Source organism: Triturus cristatus, chromosome 9 (assembly GCF_964204655.1).
Source record: "Triturus cristatus chromosome 9, aTriCri1.1, whole genome shotgun sequence".
In the NCBI taxonomy this organism is placed as follows: domain Eukaryota; kingdom Metazoa; phylum Chordata; class Amphibia; order Caudata; family Salamandridae; genus Triturus; species Triturus cristatus.
In genome coordinates, this window is record NC_140592.1 from 1,182,490,355 (window position 1) to 1,182,518,014 (window position 27,660).

The 27,660-nt window shown below is 39.9% G+C and overlaps 1 protein-coding gene across 9 annotated transcripts in view; it reads right to left on the minus strand.

Annotated features, from left to right (window-relative positions):
- Nucleotides 1-787: 787 nt before the first annotated feature.
- Nucleotides 788-27,660, minus strand: part of LOC146799589 (uncharacterized) — a 29,847-nt gene continuing 2,974 nt past the window's right edge. For 3 of the 9 annotated variants that reach the window (XM_085627159.1, XM_085627160.1, XM_085627163.1), the window contains 2 exons: nucleotides 20,498-20,592; nucleotides 9,073-13,238 (listed from right to left, as the gene is read on the minus strand). In XM_085627159.1, the coding sequence (XP_085483285.1) occupies nucleotides 9,135-10,985 (1,851 nt within the window). In that variant the 5' untranslated portion in view covers nucleotides 10,986-13,238; nucleotides 20,498-20,592 and the 3' untranslated portion in view covers nucleotides 9,073-9,134. Of the gene's footprint in view, nucleotides 5,058-8,522; nucleotides 8,664-9,072; nucleotides 13,239-20,497; nucleotides 20,593-21,426; nucleotides 21,484-27,660 lie in introns of those variants that run through there. The other 6 variants (XM_085627162.1, XM_085627161.1, XR_014968949.1 and 3 more) reach the window with 5 other exon arrangements.

Below are 27,660 nucleotides of genomic sequence, written 5' to 3' on the forward strand. Positions count from 1 at the left end.
TGCTCCCTTCGGAGCGAACGTTTGCGCTCTATAAATACCTATCCAATATCCAATATCCAAGAGCAACTGTTATTACCTATTGACTTTCAATGCATTTCTGCCTTCCAAATAAAAGACAATGTGTAAAAAAGAAGTTATTTTGAAATATGACCTAGAATTCTTATGCTAGTATGGGTACTCACAATTTCGTAAATGTGCAAATATCTACTGTTTCTAAACTATATTTGAATCCAATTTCAAAAATACATAGGTGTCTCTCATACCGATTTTTCCATGTATATATTTTCCCAAATTAATTGCTATATACCCAGTACATAATAAAAAACCATTGCAAGATGCTGCTCAGTTATTGACTTTGGGTTCGTCGGGTTCTTAGTGAATCTACAAGTCCTATATATCTCCACAACCAGAAAGGTCCAGGGGATGTAACGGTATATTGCTTTCAAACAGCTGTCATAATTAGAAGAAATTACAGGTGAAAATGTTTTTTTCAAATAATGGTGATTTCAGTGGTGCAGATCAGGGTATATAAATTCTCCCTACTTCCACGGATAGAGTAATTTCACAGATACACGCACATACACTCACCATACTCTTTGGCCCATTTCACTAACATACACTCAGATTACTCTATAAGTACCAACCATGAGAGAGGAAACTCTTAAACACCCTGCATCTACAACCAGGTCGATAAGACCTAATTGACACTGTCTTGAGTCATGATTTAAACAACAATAATCACAATAGAGTACTCAATAATTGACAAGGAATAATCACCAACACTGTATTTAAAATTATGATTCTTTATCTAAAATTAGTTCAATTAGAAATGCAATCAAAATAAATCATTATTCTCATAGTTACCTATTCTAGCTAAATGTCATAAGTAAGTCAGGACAGGTCTCTTAGTAGAAGTCTCCCAAGTCGCCGTCCTCACAGCATCGATCCTCACCAACGCAAGTTTGGGAAGAAGTGGCCTCAAAAATCCAAATGCAACGAACAACAAACCCTCTCTAGTCTAGTATATTTATAATCAAAATTACAAAATAATAGCAACATAAAATGTTCTTGATTTCCGTTGAGCCGCTGAGCAGAGCGAGCAGGAAAGGATGTAGCATCGCTACATTTGGAAAATCTCCGCTCAGAAAAATCACAAAAATAAAAACACGGAAGAAGGAACTCAAATTTATGAAAGTTTCTTTCGAAAGCCGCTCTTCCTTGATATCTCTAGCAGAGTCACCACAAGCTTGACAATGTTCATTGTACTTTATCCTTGCCCAAGGACTTTGGACTAACGCCCAGAACTGCTGTCCTCACGGAAAACTTTTAAACCAGGCGAAGACTGTGGTCAGGTGACTCTCGACCATGTTCAGCAAGGCCTTCTCATCAAAATCTCAGCACTCGAATGTAGGCTTTAAACGGCAGCCATCTTGTCTTAGGCCAAAATGAACCATCTTAATCGAAAGAAATACAAATAACGTTACTACATCATCGCAATGATTAAACAGTGTTAATTCCCACTAATACCCTTATGTGTACGTAATTAACTAGCCATCTGCAACATATTTAAGCATTAGTACACATTATTTCAAAGCGTTTTGTGCTTTAAAACAAACAGCACTCAGCAACATTTATTTAATAAACATGCACATTATTACTAAGCAACATGAATGCGTCCCCACGTATAGTTTTCTCTTGTTAGTTCGTATTGGTTAATTAGAACATTAGAACATTTACACAAAACAAATAATTAATAATTACAAATTAATATTTTTAATTTTGACATATAGACAAACCAGAGCTTAAAAAAACCCAATAGATTTTCAACAGAAAACTCTGCTCCAGCAATCCCCCATTTGGTGATATTATCACCAAATAAACAACCCCCAAAAAGTTTTTGGTCAAATTTAGTCCCATTTTAGGAGAAATTGGAAATGTCTTTTTCTTTTTCACAACACTACACACCAGACTCCCTTTCATCATCCCTCTTTGTCTCCAAGTAAACACTCTCCCTCAAGTCTTCTAATTCTATTTCTTGCGGATCTCTTTTTGAACTCTTATTTCTCTTTTCAATATTTCTTTTAATTAATTTCTTTTTCCCTCCCCTGTTTTTACAACACAAACACCCCAATCTTAGTATCAATACAGCAACAATTACACAAGTCAAAGGAAACAATATCTTACCTATAATAGTACTACCTATTTTTGCAATAAAACTCTTAACAGCAACTATTTTATTAGCTATTTTGGTCCAGATACTTTCAGCTTCCAGTGGTACTAATTCTTCATGCAAATCAGTAATATTTTTGATATAGACCTTCAGGTCCTTGCTTTCATCTGGAATGTAAGTACAACAATGTTGAACTTTCAGCATTCCACAAACCCCACCCTCCTTGGCCAATAAAATATCAAGGGCAAGTCGATTTTGCATAGACATGGCACGTAAGGCAACCATTTCTGTATTTACCAAAAGAAACCCTCCAGCGGTACTTGTCGATAAGAGATCCACCACTGTTGACAATTTCCGAATTCCATATGCATTTAAAGAAATTCCCACTGCTGGAATTAAAGCACCAAAAATATCACCCACTATCTCTGACCAAGTTTCTCTCTTAAAACGTGTTAGTAAATTAATATGTTCTACATCTTCTATTCTATCTATATGAAAAATCTTTGGAAAGACCAGGCCCACATAACACGTGCCATACCAATGGTCAGGCAACCTGTAATAAGCCTTGTTCCCACAAACATAATACACTCCTGGGAAAACTGGATCCTCTCCTCCCTTAAAACCCCATCCTGTCGCAATGAAGTATGTATCATGACACTCACTAGTCCCAACAAAATATGTATCATATTGGGATTTCTTCCTTGTAATGCATAGTTTACCCTTCTGTGGTGCATCTAGAGCTAACGTTGGACTAGCCCCATTTCTCAACTCTTTCCCCATCTCAATGTCCCAAATTGTCTCACTCACTTTGTATTTCCCTGCCTTTTCATGCATGCTCATTCTCCTTTCCTCTACCATGTTTAGGAAAGCCTTCTCCTCTTCTTTCAAACTACAAGTCAAATTATTCTTAAAAATGTAATCTAATGTTAATTCTTCTTTCTCAATAAAAATCTCACCAAAAATGTTAGCTTCTTTAGCTGGATTCAGCCTTTTGTTCATAGACAATTGCCCAAAAATATTATCTTTGTTAGACATCACATAATCTATTTTCCCCAACAAATAGAAAACACTACTCAACACACTACATGAAATTCCATACGTAGCTGGTAAATGGTGATAAGTAACACCTTCTGAAACGGATGCAGGTAACTGCATACATACGTAGCAATCCCTTACTTCCATTGTCTTCACATATTCATACAACAATTTTGAAAAAACATTACTAGAAAAATCATTAATTGACCTATCTTTATGCATGTAAGTATTACTAATTCTAGTTGGGACTACTTTTTGTGAATTCTTCTCTACATTAGTCTCATTCTCAGTATGTATCTCAAATGTACCTATTGTAACTCTAAATGTAACTAATAAAGCTAAAACACCCCATAGTAGCATTAATAATCCAGTACAGCAACAGCACATTCTACACCATTTTTTCAAAAAGGCACATCTACTTTGATTATTCTCTATGTTAGCCATTTTACTACTTTGACCGTGTCTTTTGACTTAGCCTCTACTACTCCACTACTGCAATTCTTTATTTCTGGATTACTTCAGACAGCTTAATTTCAGACTTTCTCCTTTTCACTTTTCTCCAAGTGATTTCTTCAGTTCACTCAGTTTGGATATTCATCACTCTTCACTCCTTCTTCAGCAATATCAAATTGTATCAGATCATCAACAACATCCTGTGCATCCGACTCTTCTCCAATGTCAGTCAGGATAACTTTTAAGATTCCAACAGACTTTTCTTTTTCCTCAACCACTTTTCTCAAGATCCCCTCCGGATTGTCTCGATTCACTGTTTCTTCTTCTTCTCCTCCTTCAGACAGTGCCACATAAGACCATTCCGGTGATCTGTACTTTTGGTTGGGTCTTCTAATTCTCTTTATCTCCTCCGGTTCTTTTGACTCCTTTTTACTCCTTTCTCTTCACTTCGTTTTGACTCGATATCTCATTCACTTGTTCAGCTTTCGATGTATTTGCTCTTATCAGTCTGTATCTCAGCTTCTTTACTCTGTTGTTCGGCCAAAAATCTCCTCTTACAACCTTTTTCGGTCTCACTTCTTTATTGTTTCTTTCTCCAATCCAAGTTCTCTTTCTCAGAACTCGACCTTCTGATTTTTCATTTTCACTCTCATCCGATTCTGTTTCAAATGCCTCTTGTTCTTCAGCAATTTTCTTCCGCTCCACACTCTTTATCACCACTGTTTGAGACTTCCCTATTTCTTTCCCTCCTCGGGTCTCCAACACGCAATCTTCTTGCTGTCTACTTGTCCCTTCACCTAGCTCATCAGAAATATTCCCTACACCTCCTCGGGGGTCTTCCGCAATCTGTCCCTCTCTATCTTCTTCTGACCCTACTTCTTTAAGTGTAATCTCAAGTGGATTTTCAACCTCCTCATCTGATTCAGGAGTAGTCTCTGTGGAACTGCTCTTTTCTCTTCTTTCTTTTCCACTGCTTGTTCGAACCTCAGGCTCTCTCACAGAATCTGATCTCCCTTTTGAAACTCTCAATGTTTCTTTTGAAGCTTCTCCTGGAAAGAAAGAAAGAATCACTTGACTCTCTTTCTCCTTCAGCTCTTCCAGAATTTTGATTTTTCCTTACTGGTTCGGTTTCTTCATCATCACTGGAATCTGACTCTTCAAAATACTCTTTACCCTTCCCGTCTTTTGGGTTTGGAACTCTCAGAGTATGACTTGCATGCACCCAGTTTTTCACACCAGCACACTTCACTGCAGTTGTCGTAGTCAGAATGACTTGTCTTGGTCTTCCCCACCTTGGAACCAAGCAATTTCTTCTTCTGTGCACTTTAATCCTCACCCAGTCCCCTGGACTCAGATCATCAGCTTGCTTCTTCTCAAGTGTAGTAGCGTCTTCTCCAACCTGGTGAAACACAGAATGAACTGCGTCAGCCAGGCCTTTACAGTAATCCAGAATCATGTCATCAGTTATTGTCATCAACTTATTTACAGGTACAAATGCATGACGCATTGCACGTCCCATTAGAATTTCATGCGGACTCAAACCAGTAGTTCTATCCGGAGTAGACCTAATGGTCATTAGCACTAGAGGAAAGACATCAGGCCATTTCATTCCAGTGGCTAAACACATCTTACCAATCCTGTTCTTGATTGTGCCATTTATCTGCTCAACAACACCAGAAGCCTCTGGTCTGTAAGCACAATGTAGCTTCTGCTGTATGCCCAATGCTTCACAAATCAAACTCATGAGCTCATTATAGAAGTGTCCACCTCTATCAGACTCAATTGTTACTGGAAATCCGTACCTAGAAATCAACTCTCTTAACAGTAACTTTGCAACTGTTATTCCATCATTTCTCCTAGTCGGATAGGCCTCCACCCATCTTGAAAACAAACAGACTACTACTAGAACATACCTCAATCTGTTCACTTGTGGCATTTCAATGAAATCAATCTGCATTCTGGTAAAAGGACCACCTTCTCTGCCTATTGTTCCTAGACTCACCACTGTCTTTTTCCCAGTGTTAAATTGCTGACAAATCAAACATCTTTGACAAATGCTCTCTGCAATCGTCCTGAACTTTGCATTGTACCAAGTCTGTTTAAAAGACCTGATCATCGCATCCCTTCCCAAATGTCCCTGGCCATGATACATCCTTGCCATTGCTGACAACATAGAATTTGGCATGACTGGTCTACCATCTCTATAGATCCAGACATGATCTGTTTCTCTTGGGGCACAACCTGCCTTGATCCAGTCTTTCTTTTCTTCTTTTCCTGCCTCATCCTGCAACTGTTTCACCTCATCCCACGTTTCTAGGACATTAGTAAACATCACAGAACAAAAAGACATTTCCCCTTCTCGTTCCCTATTAATTGAATGATTATTCTTCGCACAATATTGTGCAATGTCATTTGCAAATCTGTTTCCAATTGTCACAAAATCATCTCCTTGTCCATGAGCAGCACATTTTACAACCGCTAATTCCTTAGGCAGCTGTATCGCCTCAAGCAATCTCCCAATCACCTCAGCATTCTTTATTGGAGTTCCACTCGACGTCAAGAAACCTCTCTGTAGCCATAATTGGCCAAAGTCATGCACAACTCCAAATCCATACTGACTATCAGTCATCACAGTCACTCTCAGATCTTTCCCTATTTCACAAGCTTTCGTCAATGCCACCAATTCAGCAACTTGTGCAGATTTCACTCCTTTCAATGGTGATGCTTCCATAACTTCTGAAACTTTGCACACTGCATATGCTGCACTCAGCACACCATCATCATTCCTCAGACATGATCCATCCACAAACAACACATGATCACTCTCAGGCAACGGAAGATCCCTTATGTCTGGTCTCGGTTTTGTACAGTAATCCAGCACATCCAAACAATTGTGATCATCTTCTGTCTTTATTCCCACACCTTCATTATCTGGCAATAATGTTGCTGGATTCACATTCACACATCTCTCAAGAGTCACATTTGATGCTCCCAGAATGACTTTCTCATATTTAGTCAGCCGACTATGTGACATATACTGAGTTCTGCTTCTTGTCAAAAGAATTGCCACATTATGAGGTACAAATACCCTTACAGGATATCCCATTATGATTCCCTCACTCTGTTCCAGACTTTTACATGTTGCAGTTACAGATTTCAGACAACCTGGTAAACCCACAGCTACAGGGTCAAGTGTCGATGAGAAGTACGCAATAGGCCTTCTCAGTAATCCATGTTTCTGAATTAACACTGAAAGTGCACATCCATTTCTCTCACTACAGTACAACTCAAACTCTTTTTCATAGTCTGGCATACCTAAAGCAGGGGCTTCACACATTCTGCTCTTCAACTCCTCAAATGCTGCCATTTGTTCTCCATCTAGTTCCAATGGGTCTTTCATCTCACTTTTTGTCAGCTTAATCAGTGGCTTTGCAATCAGCGAAAAATTAATTATCCACTGACGACAATATCCCACCATCCCCAGAAACATCCTTACTTCTCTCTGAGTCTTTGGGGCTTTCATTTCTCTGATAATTCTGATCCTGTCATCAGTCACTTTTCTCAGACCCTTTTCAATATTGTGTCCAAGATAATGCACCTCTTTCTTGCAAAATTGCAATTTGGCTGGAGATACCTTTAACCCTCCATCTGCCAGATGATTCAATAAAGCTATGGTATCTACTTCACAAGCTTCACGTGTCTTTGATGCCACAAGTAGGTCATCAATATACTGCACTAGTACTGAGCTTTCAGGCATGATCAAACTCTCCAATGACTTTTTCAATAACTGATTGAATATCGATGGACTCTCTGTGTACCCCTGTGGGATTCGACACCATGCTAAAATACGCTGGCCAAACCTAAATGCAAAAATCGGCTGGCTGTCATGATGCAATGGAATCGAAAAGAAAGCATGACACAAATCAATCACTGTGTACCACTCAGCATCATGTGGAATCTGATACAAAATCACTGACGGATTTGGCACAATAGGACAACATGCCACCACAATTTGGTTAACTTTTCTCAAATCTTGTACAATCCTGAACTTCCCATTAGGTTTCTTTAGCCCCATTATCGGTGAATTACATGGGCTACTCAGTAGTTCTCTCAAAACTCCCTGCTGAATCATTTTCTCAATTATAGGAGTTATTCCTTCAATTATTTCTGGTGTCATTTTGTACTGAGGAATGTTAGGATAAGTAATTCCCTCTTTCACTGAAATTTTCACAGGATCTACATTATTCATCAATCCCACATCCTCTCCAGTAAAATCCCAAACTGTCTTTTTCACTGTGTCTCTCAGCTCTTGAGGCAAATCCTCTGGATTAAACACAGCATATGCACCGACCATTTCACTCTCTCTATTATCTAGAGTCATTCGGTACAAAACATCCTCATCTGGTGTTTCAAAAGCTATTCCATCTGGCGTACAAAAAATTGTACAGTTCATCTTACATAGCAGATCCCTGCCTAACAGGTTCACTGGACTAGTGTCACAGACAATAAATCTGTGCATGTCTGAAAATTTCCCTATTTGTACTCTTACTGGTTCAGTAAGTCGTGTCTTGATTTGTGTATTTGCTACACCAACTACTTGGATTGTTTCATCCGAGAGAGGAAGATTTCTAATATCTGCTGACCTGACAGTTGATCTCGTCGCACCTGTGTCTACTAAAAAAGTAAAACTTTCTTAATTTATTTTCCCATCTACAAATGGTCCTGCCTGGTCTATTTCTAGAGTTGCACCAAGTATGCACTCTTCCTCCTCTCCTCGGCACCGTCAATAATCACCTTCAGACTCACTCCCTTCATTCTTTAACAAATACTGTTGTACCTGGTTAGAACGCCTTGGTTTGTTTACCTGCTCCTCATTGTAGAATCCCGAATCCTGATTGTACTTTTGTGACCCTCTATTCTGCGGCAAGGGCGGTTTTGGCTCTTGACTCTGCTGTCTCACAACCTTCTGTTGTTGCTGCTGTTGATTATTCCCCTCGTTCTGCACCTGTTGATTTAAGGGTTTACTCTCGTTATTCGCTAATGGTGGATTTGTACATTCAGATCTCCAATGTCCCAGTTGGCCACAGTTGTGACAAGGGAACTTTTTCTTCGCTTCCTCAAGATTCCCCTTTCCTTTTCCTGCATATCTGGGCCTATTCCCTGAATTATTTGTCTGTTCCACCAACTGTGCTTCTTGTCTCTCCGCAACCTTCACTTGTGCCCACATTGCTTTCTCTTTCAGCTTTCTCTGTTTTGCTTCAATTTCATCACTGAAGTATTTTGCATGTCTCAGAATCTCATCTATTTTCTTACTCTGCCAATCCACTGTATGCTCACGAATTCTCTCACTAATCTCAGGTCTCAGGCCATATACAAATCTGTATACAAAATGACTCAAATCTTTGTCACCCAGGTGCTCATCCCCACTGAATTGTTTAAAAGCCAGTATCAGCCTCTCATAAAAAGCATGAACTGATTATTTTGCTTCCTGATGTGTTCGATCTATCTTAACCCAGTCTGTCTCTTTTGGAGGTACTTTACTTTTCAGGTATACAATCACCTGATCATACTTCCTCATTACCTCTGGATCTGGTGCTCCTGTTCTCGGATCTCTTGGATATTCCTCAGTAGGCCAACTTACAACTATTTTACACTCAGTCCACAAATCTGCTGGAACAATTATATCAAACAGACTATTCAGGTCAATCCACAGCACTTTTGACAATTTCACAAACCTATCTACCTGCCTATACCAGTCGACAGGCTTTTCTCTCAGTCGAGGGAAATCATTCGTAAATGATAAAATATCCTGTCTGGTCCATGGAACATGTACATATCCTCCTCCAGGTATTTCTCTCATAGGATAAGCATCCACTGTTTTCTCTTTTTCTCTCACAGGAAATGCTGAATAAGTCCTGTCCACTGATTCTTCCCTTATCTTATACCACCTATCCTTCCATTTTTCTACATCACCCCACTTTCGCAACAAGGCGATCATCTCTTTAATCTGTCCTGTTCTACCATTACTATTCAAATTTTCAATATCCTTGTCTGTAAAATCCATCCTGTAAGACCTCTGCAATGCTTTCACCTTATCAATGTCAACTCCTTGCTCATTCGCTATTGCTCTTAACCTATCATGCGTATTTTTAGCTCTCCAGGTAATGTTTTTACACATGAATAACAATTCTCCATCATGATGATTTTTTAGAATGTCTGTAGGAACTGTCCCTACAACAAGCTCCTCTAATTCTATGCGTAACTTGGCCACATCAATTGCCTGTGAATCTTTTTCCCTCTTTTGAAGGACTCTCATCCAATCATTCAAATCTTCAGCTGTTATTTCAGTAGTTCTTTTCACTGGAACCAATTTCTTCTGCGGTTCTAAAATCGGCATCCCTGAACAACTAGCTTCACTAGCATCCAATCTCGAATTAGATTGTACCTCTAATCCTTCACTACATGTATCATGTCTGGATTGTCTCAGATCACTACTTTCCATCCTTTTTCCTGAATCTCCTGAGGGACCAGCCAAATTTGTTATCTTATTCCCAACATATGGAACCACCAGACCATTTTCACCCATCCTCTGTTTATCAAAAACAGGCATAACCGGACCTATGGTTACAGGCACCGTAACAGCTTCCAGATTCTTCGTTAGTTCCCTAATCTTTTCAGTCAGTTCTGATGTAGTTCTGGCTAATTCTCTCGTATTCTCATCACCACATCTTTTCTCTCCCTCTTTTTCTCTAAAAGGGTTACTACTTCTTAATTCAGGTGTCACAACTTCTGTCTCAATGATACGCAATGTATCTCTTATCGGAGAAACATCTGGTGTGCTCTCTTCTGGTTCTGGTCTATATGGAGGTGGTCTCTTGTAAATCATGTCATTCAAGACCTCATCCTCATAATCGCTAACTCCATATCTTCTCACTTCTGCCTCAGGAACTCTCTCCGTACCCTTCCTTTCTTCCTTTTCATCAACTGTTCTCATAGGATATAATCCCTCTGACATACTAGCATCTCGCCATCTCCTCATTCGATCATGATGAGTTTCACGATCATGTTTCCTCCCAAACATGTACCTATAATTTCCTCCAGACCTCTGCTTTTCTCGCTCATGTACTTCCTCTTCCCATTCCACTAAAGCCTCAAACTGTGTCGGCCTTGGTCTAGGCTGTAGGCTCATCATTTTCTCTCGCAAATTTCTCAACACGGCCAGATTAAATGAACCATGTTCTGGGAAAGCTAAGACACCATCTTCCTTAGTATATCTAACCCAATTCTCCAACCATATACAGGTATGATACCCATATCTCGCAACCATAAAGGATGCAGGCGTTTTCGTTGGAGGTAACAATTCACCTTCTCTTGTTTTAACATCTTTATCCTTGTCAAACTATTTCTTTATTTTTCCGAACAAGGATTTCTTCTTTTTCTCTTCTTGGTAATACATTTCTGCGTTTACCAAAACTTTCTAATCCCTTCTGTAATACAACTGTACAGTATGATATTTAATCCAATAACAGCGCGACTCACACCAACGCACCAATCCTGGAGCGTCTACGTCACAAGAGTATAAGTTGACTCTTTCCAATCCTTGCGCGGCTCACACCAACGCACCAATCCCAGCACGAGCACTATTCTGATTCAATATCCAATCAGAGCGCGGTCTGTTTTACTTCAGCAGTCGCTGCAGTCGTTCCTGTCTCCTGTCACTCGTCTACCCCTCCTTTACAAAAATCTCAGTAGACTTTGTGTCAAATTTTTACAATATCTATTAGTTACAACATATAAACATCTCCATTGTCTGCTTCGCTAACCATAGAATAGTAAAGAAAATCTTTTTCACAAGAATCCCGTCTCTTCCCTGAAACAGCACTCACTTCTGCTCCACTACGGAATTAATACTCTCGTTGACACAGTAGCACATTCTTCTACTCTGCCCTTCTAACATGCATCCATTAACTGCTTCCTCTAGGACTGCTCCAAAGAGTTTTACAATCAACTAAATATATGAGCATTCACGCACTTTTACACCAGAAAATGTTGTACATACACACAGAATTCTGCTTTTCCCGAGAACAGCGAACAGTCTGTCCCACTACAGAATTATATCACACATTAACCAAGCAGCATTTACCTCTGCCCAGTCCTTCAAACAAGCTCAGAGAATACCTATTACTTCTCCCGCAATAAGCTTTAACGGCAAACCTTACGGATCCCTGGGACTTAAGACTAGAGTTTCACAGATAACCTTCGCTATCATTCACACTCCTTTTATACTAGAAATATATCCCTAATAGTAACACACGACGATGTCACTGATTCCGAACCCAGACAATGTGACGCGCAACTTCAATTGTCACACGTTTTTCCTGCATACGTACAGGTAATTCCAACAATCCCGTCTTTCCCGAGAGCAGCATATACTTCCCTCTGCCCTACTACAGAACTGCTACCAGCTCCCAAATTCCAGAAGCACTCCATAAAACTCAACATGACGACTCCAACATATAGTATTAGTACATATACCAACATCAATCAATAATCAATAAATCAAAAAGCCAATATACAAGCAATCTAATCAGATCAAGACAATCATCAATAACCATCAAATTCTGCTACCAGGAAATTGGTGCAGATCAGGGTATATAAATTCTCCCTACTTCCACGGATAGAGTAATTTCACAGATACACGCACATACACTCACCATACTCTTGGGCCCATTTCACTAACATACACTCAGATTACTCTATAAGTACCAACCATGAGAGAGGAAACTCTTAAACACCCTGCATCTACAACCAGGTCGATAAGACCTAATTGACACTGTCTTGAGTCATGATTTAAACAACAATAATCACAATAGAGTACTCAATAATTGACAAGGAATAATCACCAACACTGTATTTAAAATTATGATTCTTTATCTAAAATTAGTTCAATTAGAAATGCAATCAAAATAAATCATTATTCTCATAGTTACCTATTCTAGCTAAATGTCATAAGTAAGTCAGGACAGGTCTCTTAGTAGAAGTCTCCCAAGTCGCCGTCCTCACAGCATCGATCCTCACCAACGCAAGTTTGGGAAGAAGTGGCCTCAAACATCCAAATGCAACGAACAACAAACCCTCTCTAGTCTAGTATATTTATAATCAAAATTTAAAAAAAATAGCAACATAAAATGTTCTTGATTTCCGTTGAGCCGCTGAGCAAAGCGAGCAGGAAAGGATGTAGCATCGCTACATTTGGAAAATCTCCGCTCAGAAAAATCACAAAAATAAAAACATGGAAGAAGGAACTCAAATTTATAAATGTTTCTTTCGAAAGCCGCTCTTCCTTGATATCTCTAGCAGAGTCACCACAAGCTTGACAATGTTCATTGTACTTTATCCTTGCCCAAGGACTTTGGACTAACGCCCAGAACTGCTGTCCTCACGGAAAACTTTTAAACCAGGCGAAGACTATGGTCAGGTGACTCTCGACCATGTTCAGCAAGGCCTTCTCATCAAAATCTCAGCACTCGAATGTAGGCTTTAAACGGCAGCCATCTTGTCTTAGGCCAAAATGAACCATCTTAATCGAAAGAAATACAAATAACGTTCCTACATCATCGCAATGATTAAACAGTGTTAATTCCCACTAATACCCTTGTGTGTACGTAATTAACTAGCCATCTGCAACATATTTAAGCATTAGTACACATTATTTCAAAGCGTTTTGTGCTTTAAAACAAACAGCACTCAGCAACATTTATTTAATAAACATGCACATTATTACTAAGCAACATGAATGCGTCCCCACGTATAGTTTTCTCTTGTTAGTTCGTATTGGTTAATTAGAACATTTACACAAAACAAATAATTAATAATTACAAATTAATATTTTTAATTTTGACATATAGACAAACCAGAGCTTAAAAAAAACCAATAGATTTTCAACAGAAAACTCTGCTCCAGCATCAGCACCACAACCCCTTTTTTGATACCATTTGCGTGGAAAAAACCAGACGCTTTCATCTGTAGCCTTTTTTTCCAATTTTTCCAAAACAAACCTAAATTTAGCTGTATTTTGGCTAATTTCTGGGTCCCCTCCAGAGGTATCCACAAACCCTGGGTACCTTTAGAATCCCCATGATGTTGGAAGAAAAGGATGCAACTTTGGCGTGGATACCTTATGTGGTCAAAAAGTTAAAGGGGCCTAAGCGCAAACTACCCAAAATAGAAAAAAAAAGGCTTAGTACAGGGAGGGTAAAGGCCTAGCAGCAAAGGGGTTAAGGGCTGAAGCTGGGCATAGAGGATCCTAAGTGGTGGGGTTGAATATAGAGAAGCCATCATTAGTCTCCCCCTCTAGGGAAAAGCCTAGTCAACATAAACTAAGGTCTGTTAGACCACCTAATGGGGAGGCTCTTTCTCTCCGCCACAATCCATATTTAGAAACAGGGTCAAAATCTGATAATTATACAGGGGCCCAGAAATTGGTTTTATTTTAAATGCATAGAATTTCGTCGCTTTGTTTGATTGTGAATTGGGTCGGTTGAATAGACTTCATTTTACATCTATTATTGGAAATTGAAGCCCTGAGTTTAGTGTCAAGCAAAGACATTGATAATGTTTCTATAGACCTCTCTGGCTCTCTTCCGAGTTCAAGGATAACATTTAGCTCTAAGATTGTCATAATGCTGATCTTAGAGAATGTGGATTACTTTCAGAAAGAGGAATTAATGTCCTTCTGGCTGAGCTGAGTAAAACGTATAATTGTGATAGTTCAATGCTTCATACACAGGGTATTACAAAGGACCTGAATTGCAGCAGGGGATCTGCCAATTTGAAGAACATTACGATATCTGTAGGTAGCGGCATGGGGAGGAGAGTTATAGGTGTTGTTGAAAATGAGGATCCGTGTGCATGGGAACCTATGAAGGGAAACAAGTTATCTAATTGGAGTTGGGTAGCTGGCACACTGAATGGGGCAAAACATGCTGTAAAGCTCTCGATGTGGCAGAGGTAACCCTTTAAGTAAACTATTATACTGGAACAGGGTAAGCCCAGGACAATCTAATCTGCAGTTGAATTTTGTAGCATATTAAGCCATTAATTATCTGCTTGCAGGATACTTGGGTTTTCCGGATTTTAAGTATGAGAATTATTTTGTTTTCTCTTGTGTAGCAAAGCGTTCATTGAAAGGCCCTGCCAGTAGAGGAATAGCTATTTTACCTAGCAATGGTATAATTTGGAAATCTAAGATATTTGTTCACCCCTCAAATCTTTGCCTGTGCTTAAAGCTAGCATTACTTAATCAGAATGTAGGGATGTCACCCTTTTTGCTTGTAAATGTATATATCCCTGCGATAAGTCTCAGGATATCCAAGTCGATTCCATGCTTTCATTTGTTTATAGCCTTAGTCTTAAGGAGGAATGCCCTTTGGTTATTATTGTAGGGGACTTCAATGCTAAAGCATCAAATTCTGCTTGTATGACCTTTGGTAATACTTAAATGGATAAGGTGTGGTGTATTCCTGAGCCTGTTTTACCGGGAAAATCTAGATCAGATAGGTGGAGCTTATGTTTTCTGGAAAACCTGAGATTGTCTGAATTTAATTTCTGAAATGACAGATTTCCTGAAGACTCTTCTGATTCTTATTTTTTTAATTCCCCTCATGGGAAGTCTTTAATTGACTATATGGTAGTGTCTCATCAAATGTTCAGAGTTTGTACACAATTGGAAATTTGGGGGACAGACCATGGTATTCTTTCAGTATCCATTGATTTAGAGTTTAAAGCCCTTGATTCCTGGAATTCTGGGAAAGATTACATAGTCCATAATAAATCTAATAGGTGCACTTTTTGGTCATGTGATAACATAAAGAATTTGGGCCACAGTATTAAAATAGCAAGCCTGGGCCTTCCTGACTCATTGTTAGATAACCCTATCTCCTGGTTTGAAAAGCAGTTGACATTTTCCAAACTTTTGGGAACACAGATAGAAGTAAAAGAGCCAAATCAATAATTAAGATCTCCTGGGCCATAAAAAAGATTAATTGTGAAATCAACTCCCTTGTTAGAAAACAATTTAAATATTTCTTTGATTATGAGACAGAGAGAAATGAATCGCCTTAAGCATAAAAGACCGAGATCGAAAGTGGCTGAGCGAAGAAAGGAGGAGGACAGGAAATTGATTAATTTGAGGGAAGCCGCTACTTCATTGAATTCTCATAAATATTGAGGTTTAATAGCCCAATACTGTGATTCTAGAGATACATCTGAGGCTTTTCCAATATGGGACGATGAGTGGACACAGTACATCTTGCAATTATATGCCTGTAATTTAAGCAGCAGTGGCCAAGTGGTGCCTAGTGTTGAAGTAGATTTGTTGGAATTATATGGCCTGCCATCCTGCAAAGAGATTGAAGGATTCATTAAGGGTGCAAGAATTTCAGGTGCCATTGGCCCTTATGAACTCCTGATAGCACTTATTAAACAGGATGTTTCCTTATGGGGTATCTTTTAATGTCCACTGTTCCAGTATTGCTATCCATCTCCTATTATTCCATCTTCCTGGAAGGGAAGCATCATGTTACCCTTATATAAAAAAGGACAGAAGGCCTCCCCTGCCAGTTACAGACAAATTGCCCTCCTGGACGCATCATGCAGATTATTTGCCATACATTTATTACTTCATCTTCAGGATTAGGAATTTGGCATAAGAACTGTGGCACCCTTGATAATATTATGGCCCTTCAAACCATAATTGAAAAGTATCCTTTGGCTAGGGGCATGCCCATGTACTTTTATCAATTTCTCCACAGCATTCGACGGGGTTGCCTGAGGGACACCCTGGGGGAAATTATCTGCTCCAGGGATTCCTGCTCATGCCCATTTGGTCCCTTGCCCCTGTGACTGTAACTCATGTCAGAATACAATGTATTTTCTTTTTTTTGTCAGTTATATGACATTCCACGCAGGGAATTCATTTTACCACATTTGAGGGTGTTGAATATTAGAAAATGCAGGCCAGCTCTATTACACTTTCGGCTGCTTCAAACAGAATGTACCTGTAAAATGATAGATAGATTTATCACTGCCACAATTCGTTTAAGGAGGCTAGTTGGTAAATTATGTTTCTCTCTTTCAGAATGTTTAATTCTCTTCTGGCACTTTAAAAAGACACTATGCACTTTAAGAAATGTTTGTCTCTAAGGCTGCATGGGGGGTCCGAAATTCTTCTGGCGCTGGGTAAAGACACTTGGCACTTTAAAACACAAAATGTTTACTCTCAGGGTTCTTCTGTGTCATGCCCGAAACATTTAACAAAAATGTTATATATTTAAATATAATTGAATGAGCATTGTTTTATTGTGTCTGAATAATGATAATGAATTTGAAAGGATTTGATCTGGATGTTCCTCATATGTCCTAATGAACCTTAAGTATGCTAAGCTGCTTTTTTCTTAAATGTATGTGTCGAAGGTACATGTTATATTGTGTTTTTTATCTGTGACTTTTATGGTTTGACAAAAACCGATGATTCCTGCTCATCTTATAAAGCTAATAGTTGCCTTGCACTCCTCTACTTGGACTCTGTTCTTGATGGGAGGGAACCAAAGTTTGTCTAGTAGGGCGGTAACGCACAATGACTAAAAACAGGGGTGCCTGCTTGTGCCTCTTCTTTTTTCACTTTTGCCTCATAGAGTGGGTCAGATAAAGGGGGGTGGGGGTCAGCCTAAATTAGGCTTAATGAATGTTGCTTGTCTTCTTTACGCAGACAATGTTATTTTGTTGGATCTAACCCCAATAGGCCTACATAGGTGTCTTTGCGTGCTGGAGAAATATGTGGAAGAACAAAAAGGAGTAAATTATGATTTTTAGACCAAAGGGGTTTAGAATTAGACAGAATTTTAACTGGTCCCTAGGGAATGCCAAGTTGAAAGGGGTGCAGTTCTATTCTTACCTTGGTAGCATCTTCCAAGTAACTGCCTAAACAAAGATCACATAAATCACTGAAAAAGTAAGGCACTATTCCAGGCCTCTGCTATTCACAGATTGTATAAGTGTTGTGAGCCAAGGCATGTCGCACGTATCCTCTAGGTGTATAAAACAAAAATACCGCCCTCACTGTGTCAAGCTGTGAAGAGATAGACAAGTGGCACTATTTCTTTTTTTTGAGAAAGTAGAGGGGTGCATATAGCACCGAATTTCTAATACTTGTATATTTACACTATTTCAGAAATTGATACTTTATAATAAAGTACTATATTTAGTACTGATATTGTGTATTTGTACTTACTAAGGTTTTTCTATTCTCTGTGATGGACTTTTGTATTAGATTTGACACTAGATTTGTCACTTACACAGACTTAGGACTTTTGATGGTTATGCCAATAGATTTTTGTATGTCAATTTTGAATGGATGAAATAATTCATTTTATTATGGTAGTGATATGTATTTTCTTTTAAATGTTTTTCTTGTAAATGCTTTTATTGTTGTTGTATTGAAGATAAGGAAGAATTGTTTTATTCTTTATGTGGATCTCTTTTGAGTTCCATTACATAATAAATAAAAATCGAATTGAATTGGTACAGGGTCGAGTCACGGCGTGCCCGGGAAGATGAGCAACTTGGCCAAGTGGAATCAGCGTGGCGTGGGTTCCTGACCACAAAGTGGACTTATCTCTCCATAAATGACCACTTCTGATATCATGTAAGGAATTGTGGGGCATATTAACAAGGAACAGGGAAAATTAACGCTAAGGGCGCTTAGCGGTAATATTTTTAACACCCGCTATCGCTGGATAATATCGCCTGGTTATCGCGTTATTAACAACGCTAACCGCCTAGGCGATAAAAAATCCAGCGATAGCAGCATTTTGGGAGGTTATCGCTGGTAATGCAGCAATAAAACTACAAGGATAGGGATATCCTTGTTGATAGCCCATTATGGACTTAGCCATGTAATCCACCTCCCATTGGATTACATGGCTAAATCTGAAAATTAGCAGACATAAAAAAGCAGCGTTAACCATGATTAGCGCTGCTTTTTTTGTCTCTACCAGGGTTAGAGTGAAGCTTGATAATAGGAGAAATATTGCTTAGCGACATTTCTCCTATTATTTTGCTCTGGAACGCCCACTTTGCATCTCATTAGAGATGCAAAGGGAAGCGTAGTGAAAAAGGGTGCTAACAAGCGATTTTGCATGTTAGCACCCTGTTGTTGATAGGGCGATATTTTTATCTCTGCTTCTTTGGCTTTTAAAGCCAAAAAAGCGGAGATAAAGACCTTGTTAATATACCCCTAAATGAGTTAAATAGATTTTATTGTGAATCTCAAGAGCTGTGATACATTGATAGGACTTTGAGCCTGTTTGGCTTGAAGTCCGTCCTGATTATGTTGAATGTTTCCATTTTTCAACACAGCTTTCTTTAGGTTGTCTAACACTTTTGTGAGTATGTCTTTCGATTGGCATTGCTCTCCCAGTGCCACTGGTGAATTGTCACCTGTTTTGTAGTAGATATTCCCCTTGGAGACTCCCACATTTGCACCATGGTTGTAAATTTATTTGCGGATAATATTGTCATGATGTGTTGTGATATTACATGTGTGTAAGTACTACTCTTAGGCCCTAATTACGAGTCTCGCAGTCCGTGGACTGCCAGACTCGTGTAGGGGCAGCGTTGGGGGTCTTCCGACCTAGTGGTCGTGCCGCCCTGGGACCGCCAATTCTGCCAGGGAACCATTGTTCCCAGGCCATGGCATGGCGGTCCAGAAGCCGCAATATGCTTGGCGGGACCACCGTGGTCCCGCCAAGCATATTACGAGTTTCCTCTCCATCAGGGTATTCATGGCAGTTCCACCACCATAAAAAACAAGGAGGAAACAAAGGGGGCCTACTGAGCCCCCTTGTGCTTCACACCCTGTGTATGCACACAGGGGCACAGCATGTGCCCCCCTGTGTGCATGCACAGAAGTTCCTGCATGCCATGGACTTTTCAGTCCATGCAGTGCAGGAACTGTTTTTGGAGTTCCCGTTGCAGTGCCTATTTTACAGGCACCACCATGGGAATGTCCAAAACAAAGCTCGCAAGTGACTCAAAAGGTCATAACGCGGCTGACGGTTCTCATGGGGGTGTCGCACCCTCAAACTCGTAATCAGGCCCTTACTGTTCATGTGTACCTGATTGAGGTTTTGAGAATTTGAAAATGTTATAAACTGACTTCAAATGAGCAATAGCCCTTTGTAAGATAACATAATATTACGCATTCTAAGAAACAGCCTTCCCAATCGAGCTGAGCGTGTTGTGCTTCAATAAATGCAAGTAAAATAAAACTAAGGGCCTTATTAAGAGCTCGCAGACGATAAACTCTGTCATAAACTTGGCAGGTGTCCCGTTCACCATAGTCTGAGTGCCATAAGCTACAATGCACTGGGCATAAGGCAGACAGGATATCCTGCCCACCGAATTCTAAATAAAGCCCTGAGTTCTTAAGCAATTAAGGTCTCTCTCTCACCTGTTTGTGATTCAGCTAATACATAATATTCAAATTTCAAGGGATGCTTACTTACCAGGTACACAGTGGGCAAGGTTATATGGGGCCAACATTTGCTACTGAAATACAAAGATGTTTTTGGGGCAGTATTACAATTTGACGTTTCTGGAAATTTCGTGTTTTAGATTTGATTTTTTATATATGTTCAATGCTTATAAAAAAGACCAGACTCACTCTTTCGAGCTATCATTCTTGGAATGTCCTAAATGTTTTCCACTGGTGCAAATATTGTTAAAGACTCCCGTATGTCATTGTGATTCTTTGTAGTGTTTAGCAGCATAGTTAATTACCTCAGAACAGGAGGCCTTAGTTTCATCCCCCGTTCCTGTGGTTCGATTTCAATTTAGAAGTGCTTGAAGGTGATTCATGTTGTCACGTGGGGTCACTGAAAACAGAAAATGTAATTTGTATTGGTACAAATGCCTGACCTTCCTACATTCCCGACTTTTGGCTTGTTTTATGACAATTCCACACTGACTTGATACATGAATCAGTGGAGCACTTGTTTTTTAGTTCAACTTTAGAAATAATTTTAAACCTTCTAACCCTTAGCGTGCTACATTGGAGGGCATGATGTCCAGCATGCCTAACCTAAGACCGATACAAACACACAAATACATGTACTTGCTCCAATGTGCACTGTAGCAAAACACAGCAGATGCACACAATTTTGTCTTATTCATTGATTTCTTTAAGTTTGAATGAAAATTATTCTGCACATAAATTCAAAATACTGTATGCATTCTCGTTATACCCACATAATCTGTTTTAAATATGTTCCAATGATCTGTTCAAATCACAGAATACAAAATTTCAATCTTTGAAAATGATATTAGCATCCTTCCATAGGCAATCCCAATGCATTTCGGGACTGGTGTCCCTTCGTCAGGGGCCAATTGTCAATCTCTAACAGATACAACAATGAGCAGGGTGCACCTTTCTACATCTTTACACTAAAACACTTCTCCATGTGCATTACACTTGCATGAGGGTGAAAAGGATAAGAAAAGAAAATAGGAAAGGTTGTGGGAAAATGAAACCTAAAATGATCGTAATATATGATAATTTTGAAATATGTCTATCCTCAATAACAGACTGGCCGTGATCTCAACATGCGACTTAATCCGTGCGCATTTGGTGCAATCTAAATCGTATCAAGTGACTGTCAAACACCACCTTATAAACAATTTATAGACTGACTCACATATAGCATACTCACTGAGGAAATGAAAGAAATACGTGTTACCGCTCCGGTGTATAAAATGATCATGCAAATCTGAGGAAGAAAAACTTGGTTTAAATATGGACCACCATGACTATAGAATGTACTATGTATCAGCTCGTCCGGTTATTAGTGGTATAACCTGGTGCAAAATAAGGTTGCAGCGTCTCCCACCGCCAGTGTCAGGTCCTCCGTTAAGACAGAGGTGCGGCGCCCAACTATTATTTGAGCAGTCCAAAAAATAACAATAAAAAGATATCATTTTTTTTTCTGTGCTGGACTGCTGCCAGAGCAGGGTTGGGCTGAGCAGAGTGAGAAGTGGTTTGCACTCCCTAAGTGCACATGAATGTTTGGCCGGCCCTCTTAGGCAGGCCAAACATTTATGCACACTTAGCATGTTCTCCACCTGGCTGTGTTGCACAGCCTGGTGAAGAACATGTCCAGGCTCACAGGCACTTCCTGAGCGGCCAAACAAGACGCTCAGACCAATGACCTGATGATGCAGCGTCGTGATTGGCTCAGAGAGTCTGGCAGCCAGGCTGCTTCTGACACGGCCAGAAGAGTGAGGATGGAGCAGAGGCATGCAGCGGCGAAGGTAAGTTTATCATTTTTTTCCCATTCCACCGCCTGCCCACCACCCCTATTCTGAAGCAGCCTCCACTGCTCTAAACCAGATCACCTCTGTCTTTCAGTCTTTCAGTCTTGGCCTTTGCACACAGCACTTTCCTTTCCATAACACTGCTATTTCCATTTTATTTTAGTGCAATAACTTCAAAACTCTTTTTAAGTAATTCTTATAGGACCCATTAAATAATAAAGGTATTATCGTAATACATGAGAAATATTTTCCCTTACAAAAAATGTAATACAGGACTATGTACGTTTTTCATTGTTTTATTGTTGCTGATATTTATTGCAATGGTTTTAAGTAACTCTGCAAATAAAAAAATTAACTTGAAACTTGTAATTTGTGTAGTACTCGGCACAAAAAGCTGTTTTTTTAACATATGTTTGTTCTTGTCATTTATTAACAATTTAATGCATAAAGAGAAAAAGCAATTTGTCAGGAATCACAGGATTTGAAGACAACCAAGTTAGGATCCTATGTCAGAATATTCAGCACCAAAATATAGCACCAGCAAAATATCATAGCTAGACTATAGGCTACCAAAATACCAGAAATGTAACTATGTCTATGTAAGCAGTTACCTATTATTCTTAACTGGATATCTACATTCTTTGAAGACATGTATCATCAAGGTACCTTTAGTTTTACTTATGTATAGTAAACTCATACTTACTTATGTAGGCTTACCTTCACAATATTTTGTTAGCCAATAATCTGGCTATGACATTTTATTACACCATAGTTTCAAGTGTTACAAAGGTAGTATAATAATGTAGACACGAGGCCCGTTATCGGAACACATTTGAATCACTCAGTTTTCAATGATGAAAAGGAAGCAATTTTTACAGTTTCGGTCTAGAAAATGTTGTTTCACCCACCCATGTGAGCCTTTTTCAGGAGTATTACAAGCCAAGATGATTGTTGCATCTGTGCTTCCTATGGTTTAAACTATGTCAAGTGCTATTTTTGACACTAGAGGAAGTATTTTTTTTCAAAGATAGAGAGATCAGCTGAATAATCTTTTTTCCCTATTCTGTCTGTTGCACATTTAGATTCTCTGGGGTCTTTTGTCTATTGATAGATCTAAAAGCTCTTTCCTCATCATGTCATGTCCAATACTCATCAGTTTGCAATTTGTTTGCCCAATCACCACCCACCATCCATTACCCAAGTATGTAAATGAACCTAACTCTGCAATAAGTGATTGATTTATTCTACTATTTAAGGTCAGGTCAATCTAGAGCCACGGCACTTTGTGGAGAAAATAAACGAAATATTCCTGCCTTTGAGGACACGCTCTCCTAGGCCACAGTTTTCAGCCTTGCCTTTCTAAGCTACAACGTGGAGCTCATTTTATGTCAGTCTTTCTCTCAACCTGATCTAGCACATAGTGTGGTATCTTCTATTTCTATTGTGGTCACCGTGTATGACATGCTGGTGTTGTTGCCATGTATGACATACTGGAGTTCTGTAGAATCTTGGTGTTTGCAGGGGTTCTGATTAGCAGTTGGAGCTGATCTGGTTGACTGTTGGATAGGATCTTTCTATGAAGAATAAATTCATCTTCTTCAACTTAATTCTGTGGGAGCCTATTTTAAATATAACACATAGATACTCACAAACATTTTCTGAGAGGCTGCAAAGTATGGTCTGTGGTGAACCCGAGGACCGAATTAATACTAGAAGGATGGGAGAGGGGCTTTGAGGGTGATTAAATTTTACAGGATACTTTATTGGATTATTTTCCTTTACTTCAATTAGCTTGTAAATAAAAGCTTCCTCATTTATTTAACATCTTTCTGAATGTTAGTGCTCTCCGAAGTAAACAGCAGCGGGGGCCGTATGTGAAGGGCAGGAGGGCCGCAAGTGGCCCCCGGGCTGTATTTCAGTATCCCTGAACTAGGGAAACTAGTCCCCTCTATGGTGCCCTCCCTGATGCAAAGGATGCCTGGGAGGTATGGATCTGGAAATACATTTGTCCGACCTCACATCTTAATGACTAGCTGGACCACTGATAAGGAGCCTGCTCGGCTGGCCGCTGCAACAAAGCCTCTGGGTGGTCATCTGTCGGCAAAGGGCTGCATCTCTTCATTACTCCAGGCCAGGCTCTTTCATGTTGTTTACTGGCTGGGCATGCTTGAGTTCTCTATTTACTCTAAGGCTCCTGCTTTCGGAATGCGGAAAAGGAAAGGTGTTAGATGGAGCCACCAGCTTACCGAGAAGGTGGGTGGGAGGGTCGAGGAAACACATAACGCTGCTGTTGCAGGCCATCTCTCACTTATTAGACCATTAGCTCCCTAGCTTTAAAACGCTAAATGCAGAAAATGTGTTTGTCTTGTTGAAAACATTCCTTTGAAATGCACCCACCAGCTTACCTCTCTTTTGTTTTAAAAGTTCGTCGTTTTGACATGGAATTGGGTGGGTCATAGCGGGTGCTAAAAGGAGAGCAGACTGGTGCATCGTGGGGGATAAAACAGGCTTAGAGGAAAAAAGAGGGGTAAAAGATTACCACGAGATAGCATTAGGTTTACAAAGGCCGGGTTGGGGGGGAGGGGATTGCGTGGAATTGGAAAACTAACAATTAGAAGGGGATTAGTGAATAGGCTAGGAGACGGAAATGCTAGGATATTGGTTTTGCTAGATTTATGGTGTAACTAATCTGACAGTATCCGAAAAAAGAGACTTTTAGAAAGGATGTCTTCAAGAGCAAAGGAGAATGAGGAAACAGAGAAGTATGACTCGTGATATTGTGATGCCACAGGGAGTGGGTTCATGTGATAGCTGTCATCTGGTATATAAAAGTTAGACTTGATGACCAGTTGCCTTCCTTTATGAAAGAGGGCACTGGGGAGATGCTTTGATTGACTGTTCATCAGCAACGTCTACAGCACTGGTCCTGAAACTGGGATGGGGCCCCTTTAAGAGGGCGTAAATAGATGTCATGGGGAGGATGCAAAAAGCAGCACTTAGCCTGCCCCAAATGAACGCAGATAGAGATGCTAGAATAAGTGATACGATTTAGTAAAATAAAAACACTCTGTACAGTCTTTCATACAATGTGCGCTGCTTGGCAGCAGGTGTGACAGGAGAGCCTCAAAATCATCCCTAAAGGCTCGCCACACTCAAATCTGACAAAGCATTAGGCAGAGGATATTTTAGGTAAATTACCTGTCAATAGCAAGGCGGAATCAGGGATCTGAGCAAGCTTTTAAAAGGGATAACTGAACATAACTGCAATGCTCAAATGATAATGTGCACAGCTGCCAAGTGACCCCATCTCTTGCTCATCATGTCAGCCAGACCTGCAAGCTCAGCCAATGACACATTTCATTTTGTGACTTGTAATTTCATGTTTAACCGAAAGAGCTCAAAAATATTAGCCTTCAAAGTTCTTTTGGCTAAAAAGGCAGAACTGGCTAAATGTTTTAAAGTGACAAGCACCAATGAACAGCTTATTATGATAGTGTGAAAACATAACACATTGATATTTGTCAAAGTTAGTTACCCGCCTTCTAAAGTTCCACACACATTTATTTCCTGGGTGTTAGACCTGACATTCCTGTGGTGGTATTCCCCCCTAAAGTTTTGCCTTTCCTCTTGTTTTGCTGAATTCTTTTTTGCTGGCTTTAGGACTCTGTGTACTTCAAGACTGCTAACCACTGCTAAAGTGCTTGTACTCTCTCCTTCAAACATTGTAATTGGCACATTTAATTTACTTGTAAGTCTCTAGTAAATGGTACTTCCTGTATGGAGGACCTGTAAATTAAATGCTAATAGGGGGCCTGCAGCACTCATTGTGCCGCCCCCTAACGTAGCACTTCCAAGTGACTCAGGCCTGCCACTGCAGCCTTTACAGCAGTTTGAAACTACCTTGCACAATAAACCTTTTACCAGGCCTAAACCTTCCATTTTTAATACTTATAAGTCATCCCTATGGTAGGCCCAAAGGCTCATAGCGCATACTGCATTCTGTTTAAAAAGCAGGACATGTGTGTTTCAGTTTTACATGTACTGACAGTGAAAACCTGCCAAAGTTGTTTTTCACTGTTGCAAGGCCTATCTCTCCTATTGACTAACCCTGGGTTACTTTATTACATATAATAAGTGATAACCTTAGCTAGACATATGGGCCCAGAGTCATCAATCTTTCACGCAATGCAATGCAGCAGGACAACACACTGTGCTGCCTGAACGGGAGAGGGCAGGAATGCAACATATTTGCCATTATAGGGTGCAGTCCTTCTCTCTGCATGAGCTGGCGCACAATCTGCTGTCTAGCACCAAAGCAGACACCCTAGCGTCATGGTGAAAAGGTGCCTGCATTGCAGACAGGATTGTTTTTGTGCAGGAAGGGACTTTTGGGGTGTTTTGCTCTTCACTTAGGAAGAGGACACAATGAGGAGAAATAAAGATATTTATCCTCGTTGCACCCATCATAGCATTTTGAAGTATTCCCAGATTTATAAGTCTTCGTAAATCTGGGAATGTGTCAAAATCCATGGGTGGATGTCTGGGAACACCCATGCCCCACCCATAGGAAGTCTTTCCTGGGCACAGTAACGCAAGGCAGTGACTTGAGTTGCCTTGTGTTACTCCAGATTTACCAAGTAACACAGGGCCACGGAAGGTGGCCTTGCATTGCTTGGTAAATCTGACTTTATGCAAGGGCAGCGCTACACTATGATAAATATGGCCCGTGGACACTCAAATGAATTATAATTTAAAATCACCTTTAATGGTAAAGTCAGATTTTAAGTCACAATTCTGCAAATGCCACATTTAGAAAGTTGGCATTTACTTGTCATAACCATTTGTGTCTTCTGATAGTGGCATTGTTCACATGACTGTGAATGGCTCTGCTGCTGGGGTTTGTGTATTGCTTCCAGACAGTAACACAAATGGGGATTAGGTATGAGGAGATGGGCCATCCTGGCAAAAGGACTGGGGAGGAGCTGTACCCTGCCTCACTTACACTTCAAGGGGGGTTCCCTCCTGCACCCACACGGGAATCTGACACCAGGCCTGCCCTGCGTTTCTCATTCCCAGACAGGTTGGAGCATTGATAGGGGAAGGGAAAGAATTTTCCAGAACCTGATGTGGGAGTTGAACAGAGAGTCCCCCCACATAAAGGCTGGCACTAGGTTTTATAATGTATGTATTTATTGTGATAAATTGAAAAGCACTCATGCATATCAATTTTGTCTAAATTTGTTAAGGGTGTGCCTTCTAGCACCCTGAAATCCTTCCATTTGCTATGAGTATTTATAATTTTATGTTATCATTCTGAGAAAAATGGCAGGCCCCAATAAAATAATTTCATTAACGGGGACAGCATGAAAAGGTTTTAAGACCATTGCTCTAGAGTGTCTTCCTTGTGTCTGCCTAGGAGTTTCAGGGACAGATTATTCAATTTTAAGGCTTGTTAATGTCTTTGTCCAATAGATTTAAATCACAAATATACCCTCTTGTCTCAAGTTTCCTTACAACAGCCCCCTATTAAAAGTACAGAACTCTGCTAGTAATCTCATACTGTTATTACTTATAATCATATGTCACTTACACACCATTATCTGCACTTTTTCCTGTGAGGCTCATTAGAGACA